This window comes from Centroberyx affinis, unplaced genomic scaffold (assembly GCF_046629955.1).
Source record: "Centroberyx affinis isolate AG114_WGS23_722 - 3 ecotype Tasmania unplaced genomic scaffold, CSIRO-AGI_Caff_v1 ptg001789l_1, whole genome shotgun sequence".
NCBI classification, from domain to species: Eukaryota; Metazoa; Chordata; class Actinopteri; order Beryciformes; family Berycidae; genus Centroberyx; species Centroberyx affinis.
The window spans coordinates 91,966-101,460 of NW_027280180.1; the positions used below are offsets into that span (position 1 = coordinate 91,966).

The 9,495-nt window shown below is 39.6% G+C and overlaps 1 protein-coding gene across 1 annotated transcript; it reads left to right on the top strand.

Annotated features, from left to right (window-relative positions):
- Positions 1 to 339: 339 nt before the first annotated feature.
- LOC139652388 (cysteine--tRNA ligase, mitochondrial-like) lies at positions 340 to 9,486 on the top strand (the record flags this gene model as incomplete). The annotated part of the gene is made up of 7 exons (XM_071529447.1): positions 340 to 409; positions 1,277 to 1,367; positions 7,635 to 7,805; positions 7,893 to 7,943; positions 8,037 to 8,154; positions 9,110 to 9,181; positions 9,381 to 9,486. Coding segments are annotated over exons 1-7 (679 nt in total), but the record flags the coding sequence as incomplete, so codon positions are not given.
- Positions 9,487 to 9,495: the final 9 nt, after the last annotated feature.

Here is a 9,495-nt window from a genome sequence, read left to right on the forward strand (position 1 = left end):
ACACAATTATCGGAATTTCTGAGATTTTTTGCTTAGAGAAAATTTAATGTATTCAACTGACAGTATTTTGAACACTATCAGTAAGGTGCTATAGGTTCAAATTGAACACTTTTTATCGTCAGTGTACTTATATTTCGATTTCTTTTCCTGTTGAGGTGGCTGGGCAGTGATAATGTGCCCTTGTGGAATCGTGAATGCAGTTAAATTCAATGTAAGAGCAGAAAGTCCATGAGATTATGCAGACATGCTGCTCTCTTTTTAAGCACCTGCCAAATGTGGTGATATATGACTTTGCCAGAGGTTTGGTTACTCACACCAACTTGCGTGAGCCAGAAAAAAATGGCGTTCAGGCCAAATGAAGGCAGACTGGTCGAAACCACACCAGGAAATCTCAAGTCCGCTGAGAAAGGTGAGCTGAAAATAAACCTGCCCTGGTTCAAGTTGAAAAAGGAGCCCACGGAGACGAATGCACACCCTACTACAGGATCTGCAGATCACTACGCACTCTACGACACTTTCCATGAGGCAAACGCAAAAGAGCCTAAAGATTGCCTAAGAAAAATTGGCCTTGTCCCAGAACTCCGTGGCTGGGTGAACTCTCAAACAGCTGAGCAGTTTTTTCTCCAAAATGAGAAAAAACAACTACTTTCTGAACATGATGTCTCCATGAAGCCATGTCTGTCTCATGCGATGTATTATTAATCATCATAACAACATGGTAAATGAGAAGACCCTGACAGACCTTAGGAAAACATCGTCAGGGGACATTAGTCTTGATCCAGCTGGAAAGGCTGTAATGGGTGCGTAAGCGTTTATGTGAAATGTTTTTATTTAAATTATATTGTCTTCACTGCAATTTTTTTGTATTATTGTTTATATTTTATAGCATCTACACAGTTTTCAAGTGGCACTTCAGCTCCAGCACATCCCAAAGGTGAGGTGACAGCCTGTTGGAATATCATCTGTATAACTGCTTCAGTGGACAAAGATGTGTATGGATCAAGGTATGATGATGTTCTACCTTTTACTACAGTACAAATGGAACCGCAGAATATGGACCAATGTTCAGAAAAATGTGAGGCCTTAACAATCATGTCGTCACTCAAGCCCAGCAGAGCCTCATGGACCCTAAAGGGTCATCATCCCCTTCAGGAGCAGCTGGTAAACTGATGTTTCTGCATACTATCATTATTGTCCTTAATATTTTATTATTCATTTGGAAAATGACTGATGTTCATGCTCTGTTCTTTGTTTTCCTGTTGATTTATTTGTACAGGTCCTCCCCAGATCAACTATGTCCTGGATGTTAATAGGCCAGATGAGGAGATCATCATCAAAGATGGACCAACTTGTCTGACTTATTCAGTGTACTTAACCGCACCTATTCATTGTAACATGTTTAAGCACTGTATAATTTAATTTTAGGAAAGGGCTCAACAAGCCCAGCACCAACGAAGACTGACCAGTGGCTTGGTAATGGATTTTATCACTCAGGACAAAGGCTTACTGCTACATCTTGAAGTGAGTTTGCAACTGAAATGTCTAAGTAAAGTGACTAATTTTAAGCAGAATATAAATAATGAAAGTCAGGGTTCCTACGCAGGTCTGGAAAGTCTGGAAAAGTATTAAAAATGAATTTGATCATTTCCAGGTCTTGAATAGTTTGGGAATTTGAAAAAAATGCCTGGAAAAGTATGGAAAATGTTGCGGTTCAGGTCCGATACACACATAATTCTAGCTTTTATGTTGTTGTACAGCCACTTTGAGTCCACAGTTTTTGTTGATGTGAAGAATAATGTTCAGATAGAGGGACGCTCTTATGACCCAGCCGCTGTCAGCATGCATTATATCAAATACCCACCAAAATCAAATCCAGTCAAGAACATAGGGTCTGGGAAAAATATGGAATTTTAAAATGGAAACCGTGTAGGAACCCTGCCAATCATCTCACATATTCTGATATTTGTCGCTGTGAAGAACAATCTTCATCTATACAGTGATATGACCTAGTTAGCAGGGGCAAGATGTCTGTCTGCGTAAATCATATTGAACACCAGAAAAAATCTTCAAAACAAATGGATGTGCTTCTGCCAGAGGTGAGATTTCACTGACACTTTTTTGATTTGCAGACTACATATTTAGGGGTCCAAGCACGTAGTGCGAGGAACCCTATTGTAATTGTTCCGATTATTATTATTATTATTTAGGGGTCCAAGCACGTAGTGCGAGGAACCCTATTGTAATTGTTCCGATTATTATTATTATTATTATTATTATTATTATTATTATTATTATTATTTTTCTTCCTGTGCCTTAAAAGTGTCTGCACCTCAGAAACCATAAGCCCCACAGCACCCAAACTTTCCACATAGGTTGGAAATGTCACCCACTACTCAGGCAACAAAAATGACACCAATCCACCTGATGGTGGCGCTATAACAGCCCCCTGCACGTTTTGGTCCATAACTCCTGAACCGTGAGTCACAGAATCAAAATTCCACTTCTCCTGGATTCCCTGGATCCCCATGCATCTATCCAGATAGGCCACGCCCATTTCCGTCTGACTAGATTTTCCGCCATTTTGAATTTTCTCAAAAACCTATTTTTGCCAACTCCTCCTAGACCGTTGAGGCAATCATCTCCAGATTTGGTGTGCATCACCTCTGGATCCCCATGATCAAAAGTTATGGAAATCGTTTTGATATACCTTACCGTTCTGATTTAATTAGCTTCCAAAGTTTAATCAAAGGTTGTGGGCGGGGTCTATTTTACAAAAATTGCCATAACTCATGAGTGCATTGTGCTACCTGCACCAAATTTGGTACACATGTGCAGATGTCTACTCTGAGATGAAAGTCCAAATTTGCTGTCATTTCACCCATAGGGGGCGCTACAGCAACGTTTCAGATTTTAAATGCCCATAACTCAGTAACTATACATCATAGAAACACAATTCTTTTGTTCCAGTATTCCTTGGTTACAGCCGCATCATTGTGATAGGCCACGCCCATTGGCGACTTATCAGATTTTCCGCCATGTTGAATTTTCTCAAAAACCTATTTTTGCAAACTCCTCCTAGACCGTTGAGGCAATCATCTCCAAATTTGGTATGCGTTATCTCTGGCCTCTCCTGATTGAAAATTATGAAAAGATTTCCTGTACTCCATATCGTTTGGCCGCTATAGGCCAATCAATTATGGGGCGTGGCACATATGTGACAAAATCAGCCATAACTCATGAACGCCTTGTGCTATCTCAACCAAAGTTGGTGCACTTGTGCAAGTATCAACTCTGAGGCCATGTGCACAATTTGGTGTCTATAACACGCATGTACCCTAGAGGTCACCAGATGCTTGGACCCCGTCATTGCCGCATGCGGCTATATTTATTATTATTTTTCTTCTCGTGCCCTAAAAGTATCTGCACCTCAGAAACCATAAGCCCCACAGCACCCAAACTTTCCACATAGGTTCGAAATGTCACCCACTACTCAGGCAAAAAAAATGACACCAATCCACCTGATGGTGGCGCTATAACAGCCCCCTGCACGTTTTGGTCCATAACTCCTGAACCGTGAGTCACAGAATCAAAATTCCACTTCTCCTGGATTCCCTGGATCCCCATGCATCTATCCAGATAGGCCACGCCCATTTCCGTCTGACTAGATTTTCCGCCATTTTGAATTTTCTCAAAAACCTACTTTTGCGAACTCCTCCTAGACCGTTGAGGCAATCATCTCCAAATTTGGTGTGCATCACCTCTGGATCCCCATGATCAAAAGTTATGGAAATCGTTTTGATATACCTTACCGTTCTGATTTAATTAGCTTCCAAAGTTTAATCAAACGTTGTGGGCGGGGTCTATTTCACAGAAACTGCTGTAACTCATGAGTGCATTATGCTACCTGCACCAAATTTGGTAGACATGTGCACATGTCTACTCTGAAATACCTGCCCGAATGTCCTGTCATGTCACCCATAGGGGGCGCTACAGCAACGTTTCAGATTTGAAATGCCCATAACTCAGTAACTATACATCATAGAAACACAATTCTTTTGTTCCTGTATTCCTTGGGTAAAGCCGCATCATTTTGATAGGCTCCGCCCATTCCCGCCATATTTGATTTTCCGCCATTTTGAATTTTCTCAAAAACCTATTTTTGCAAACTCCTCCTAGACCGTTGAGGCAATCATCTCCAGATTTGGTATGCATGATCTCTGGCCTCCCCTGATTAAAAGTCATGAAAAGATTTCCTGTACTCCATATCGTTTGGCCGCTACAGGCCAATCAATTGTAGGGCGTGGCACATATGTGACAAAATGAGCCATAACTCATGAACGCCTTGTGCTATCTCAACCAAAGTTGGTGCAGTTGTGCAGGTATCAACTCTGAGGACATGTGCAACATTTGGTGTCTACAACACGCATGTACCCTAGAGGTCACCAGATGCTTGGACCCCGTCATTGCCGCATGCGGCTATATTTATTATTATTTTTCTTCTCGTGCCCTAAAAGTATATGCACCTCAGAAACCATAAGCCCCACAGCACCCAAACTTTCCACATAGGTTGGAAATGTCACCCACTACTCAGGCAACAAAAATGACACCAATCCACCTGATGGTGGCGCTATAACAGCCCCCTGCACGTTTTGGTCCATAACTCCTGAACCGTGAGTCACAGAATCAAAATTCCACTTCTCCTGGATTCCCTGGATCCCCATGCATCTATCCAGATAGGCCACGCCCATTTCCGTCTGACTAGATTTTCCGCCATTTTGAATTTTCTCAAAAACCTACTTTTGCGAACTCCTCCTACACCGTTGAGGCAATCATCTCCAAATTTGGTGTGCATCACCTCTGGATCCCCATGATCAAAAGTTATGGAAATCGTTTTGATATACCTTACCGTTCTGATTTAATTAGCTTCCAAAATTTAATCAAACGTTGTGGGCGGGGTCTATTTCACAGAAACTGCTGTAACTCATGAGTGCATTATGCTACCTGCACCAAATTTGGTAGACATGTGCACATGTCTACTCTGAGATACCAGCCCGAATGTCCTGTCATGTCACCCATAGGGGGCGCTACAGCAACGTTTCAGATTTGAAATGCCCATAACTCAGTAACTATACATCATAGAAACACAATTCTTTTGTTCCTGTATCCCTTGGGTAAAGCCGCATCATTTTGATAGGCTCCGCCCATTCCCGCCATATTTGATTTTCCGCCATTTTGAATTTTCTCAAAAACCTATTTTTGCGAACTCCTCCTACACCGTTGAGGCAATCATCTCCAGATTTGGTATGCATGATCTCTGGCCTCCCCTGATTAAAAGTCATGAAAAGATTTCCTGTACTCCATATCGTTTGGCCGCTACAGGCCAATCAATTGTAGGGCGTGGCACATATGTGACAAAATGACCCATAACTCACGAACGCCTTGTGCTATCTCAACCAAAGTTGGTGCAGTCGTGCAGGTATCAACTCTGAGGACATGTGCAACATTTGGTGCCAACAACACGCATGTACCCTAGAGGTCACCAGATTCTTGGACCCCGTCATTGCCGCATGCGGCTATATTTTATATTATTACATATGTCGCACTTTAACTCATGGTCAATATCCAGTAGAATCTTATAATGCCATTTGCTCATATCAGGTCTTGCCTAGTTGTCATCTGCAACATGTTATCGCAGATCAATCCCGGCTGTTTTGTCCTCCTGTTGGAAATTTTTTTCCAAACCTTGTTGACTTTTCTGTTTTAGGGTAAATATTTTAAAGGTTTGGGTATTGGAAATGTATTTTTTATTCATAGGGTTGTTTTGTAAATGTATGTAAAAGATATTCATTATATTTCAAGTTGTATTTTATACTGTGTGCAATATGTACAGGTAAAATGTTTATGTCTTTTAAAAGCTTAAATCTTTAAAAGAATTTATCTTTTCCATTGTAAAGGTTGTTTGATGGAATAAAAATATAGCTGGCTCAGCTGGCCAGGAGTTTCACTATTAAAAAATAGTTAAATAATCTCCAGCGTTTACTTTTTTTTAATATTTGAGTTTTATTGTCCAATTTCAAAAGCATATTCTTAGATACACATATACATACCTAGATGGATAGATTGCAGGGTTCTCATGGGTGTTTTCCCCATTTACCAAAGATGGTTATGTTTATTATTTCTTTTAAAACTAAAAATGACCCATTTGTTCAACTCTCTCCCATCTCACCTCAAAGAGGGAGCTTTAATTCCTTGTGTTATTAATTCCATTTGGTGTACGTCATAAACTGTTTCTTTCAATTTATTCATTTCTGGTGTTTGTGGGCTAAGCCAGTTTTTGTCATTCACTTTAGAGCACAAATTTTAAGTATTCTAAACATATATATATGTATATCTAGATGCCTCACTGGATGGGGGTACAGGGGGAGTTTCAAGGATCAGAAAAAAAAAATCATGTTTTCAAGTTACAGTAGGCATACGTTAAATGCACGTGTTTGAAACTATAATGATCCCATGATGTGAAGTTTGCAAACGTTACTCAATTATTCACATTATAAAACGTATAAAAACTACATTTTGATGTTCATAAATATCAACATTTATGTATAAATATATTTTTAGCAGTTAGGCTAACACACATTTATTTTTTCAAATTATTTTGTTTTCCTAAGCCACCTTTTGTTTGCATTCATTGATTAGACCACATTATTTGCACTGAAAGTCATATTGTTGTGGCTCAAACGCATAGACTAGGTTATCCTTATTTCTTTGCTTAATAGCTGCTAAAATTGCTACCTCTGATAACATTTTCAATTTATATTTGATCTGCTCTATGGTCTAGTTCAGTGGTTCTCAACCTTTTTCATATCAAGGACCCCTGATTTAATCCACATCAGAGCCACGGACCCCCATTTGATGAGATTTTGTCTCTCGGACCCAAATCTGAGAATTTTTTTATTGTTAGATATGATTTTGTCTAGAATTCCATGACTATCTGTATTGCAGGTAGAGAGATAACAGAGAAACTATGATCAAAACAGTCATTCTTCTACATTCTATAATTGTGTTAACTTCTTGTAAATGAAATAATGCTGAAGTGCTGAACAATGCTGAACAATTCATCAGTTTGCTTGGGACCCCCTGGAACCCCCTCAAGGACCCCTTGTGGTCCCCGGACCCCACGTTGAGAACCACTGGTCTAGTTTGTATTCCTCAGCCACCTTTTCGTATAGTTTGGTCGCAGCGCGTTTTTGAATGCGCAGTACGTTGGGCTCTCTCGGCCACCATACGGTTTAGAAAGTACTTGTACATGTTTGGTATAAATAAGTATAGCATATGGGTATCTCTTACAATTGCATTGGCGCAATGTTTCTCATTGTCTTTGCAGTTCTGTCTCGTGTGTTGTGACATCTTTACAGTTTTGTGATAAACATTGTTTTTTTCATTATCAACAAGAGAAATGCCATTTCGGTAAAGTGTCGGGGCTTTTATTTTGAAGGCCGGGAGCGACATTCTACCGGAAGTGCGTTTCCGTAAGCTAGCAGTGTGTATGCCGCTCCACACTCGGCTCTCACTATGTGGAGCAACACAACAAGGTCGTTATTATGGAAGTTAAAGGTCCTCTACGGGTTTTCCAGTACAACTCAGTCACTCAACACTGTCCTACGCAGGTTAAGTGGCTCCTGTACTGGTGTTAAGGGGAGAAAGTGGAGTAGACCTAGCGGATTTGACACTGGTTTGAAGACATACAACAGCCTGACGAAACAGAAAGAGCCTCTCATACTGGCAAAAGAAGGGGTAGCTACCTGGTATGGACTATTACTTATACTACTACACATTCACACTAATGGAATGAGAGGGTCGGTGAGCTGACTGCATGTGTTCTTCTGCCTCAGGTACAGCTGTGGACCTACTGTGTATGACCATGCCCACCTGGGTCATGCATGGTAATCATTATCAATATATCTTCACGTTCAGGTCAAAGCTTGTGAGATGTGCTCCAGCTAAACGTTTTTTTTTTTATCTCCGTCTTGTCATAGCTCATATGTCAGATTTGACATTCTGCAGAGGATTTTGTCCAGGCTGTTTGGGATCAGTGTCATCCATGCTATGGTTATCACTGATATTGACGATAAAATCATCAAGAGAAGTTGGGAGGTAAGTGGGGCTGCAACTAACGATTATTTTCATTGTCGATTATTTTCTCGATTAATCGATTAGTTGTTTGGTCTATAAAATGATCAGTGTTTCCCAAAGCCCAAAGATGACGTCCTCAAATGTCTTGTTTTGTCCACAACCCAAAGATATTCAGTTTACTGTCATAGAGGAGTAAAGAAACCAGAAAATATTCACATTTAAGAAGCTGGAATCAGAGAATTTTGACTTATTTTTCTAAAAAATTACTCAAACCGATTAATCGATTATCAAAATAGTTGGCGATTAATTTGATAGTTGACAACTAATCGATTAATCGATTAATTGTTGCAGCTCTAGAGGTAAGATTACAGCAGTATATCCTAATATACTGCTAATAATAATGCAAGGCAACATACTGTTATGTACAGAGGAATGAAAATATGGAATGGTTTGCTATCCGACATGACACATTTAACAAGTAAAACTTTTAAAAAAGAGTTTAAAGAAACACCTAATGGCACAGAACACCAGCCCCTCTCCAAATAGGACATGTTTTGCTACATAATATCTGACTATATGATCATTAATGAGGAATTTTCTTGGTCATGTTTATGCTGTTTTTAATGGTACTACTATCATTCCTGAGCTGTATCAAATGTTTTACTGACTATTTAGATATAGTGTGGGTACTTGTTATTGGTAGATTTATTGTTGTTGTTTCATTGTTGTAGTTTGCTTGTTTTTTTTGTTGTTGTTATTTTCTGTTTCTTTTTGCCTTGGATTTTAAATACATTATTGTTTTGCATTATGATGTAATGTTTACTTGTGTGGACCCCAGGGGGAGTAGTTGCTACCTTGGTGGTGGCTAATGGAGATCCAAATAAATAAATCCAAATTAATGATTAATGACTGAGATATGATTGATGTTTTTTTTGTTTCAGTGACAGCATGTTCTCATTTCCCTCTTTACTTCTAGGAAAGCGTTTCCCCGACCGTCCTAGCCAGAATGTATGAGGAAGAATTCCAGAAGGATATGTTATCATTAAAGGTTTGTGAGTGGGAGATTAGCCTCCAATTTTTTTGCACATTAAAATATCCTGATTCTGAATGACATTTAATTCACTAAATCTAGGCAAAGCTTACATAACTGGCAATAGCAACTGAAAGCATAAGTGTATAGTGAACTGCTGCACATAATCTGTGGGAGCCTATGCATTTATAAGTTGTTTTTTTTCATTGTTTTTGAGGTGATTCCTCCTGCAGTGTATTTAAGAGTGACTGAGAATGTGCCTCAAATTGTGGCTTTCATTGAGCGCATCATCCAAAATGGACATGCCTATGCCACAAAGCAAGGTGAATATT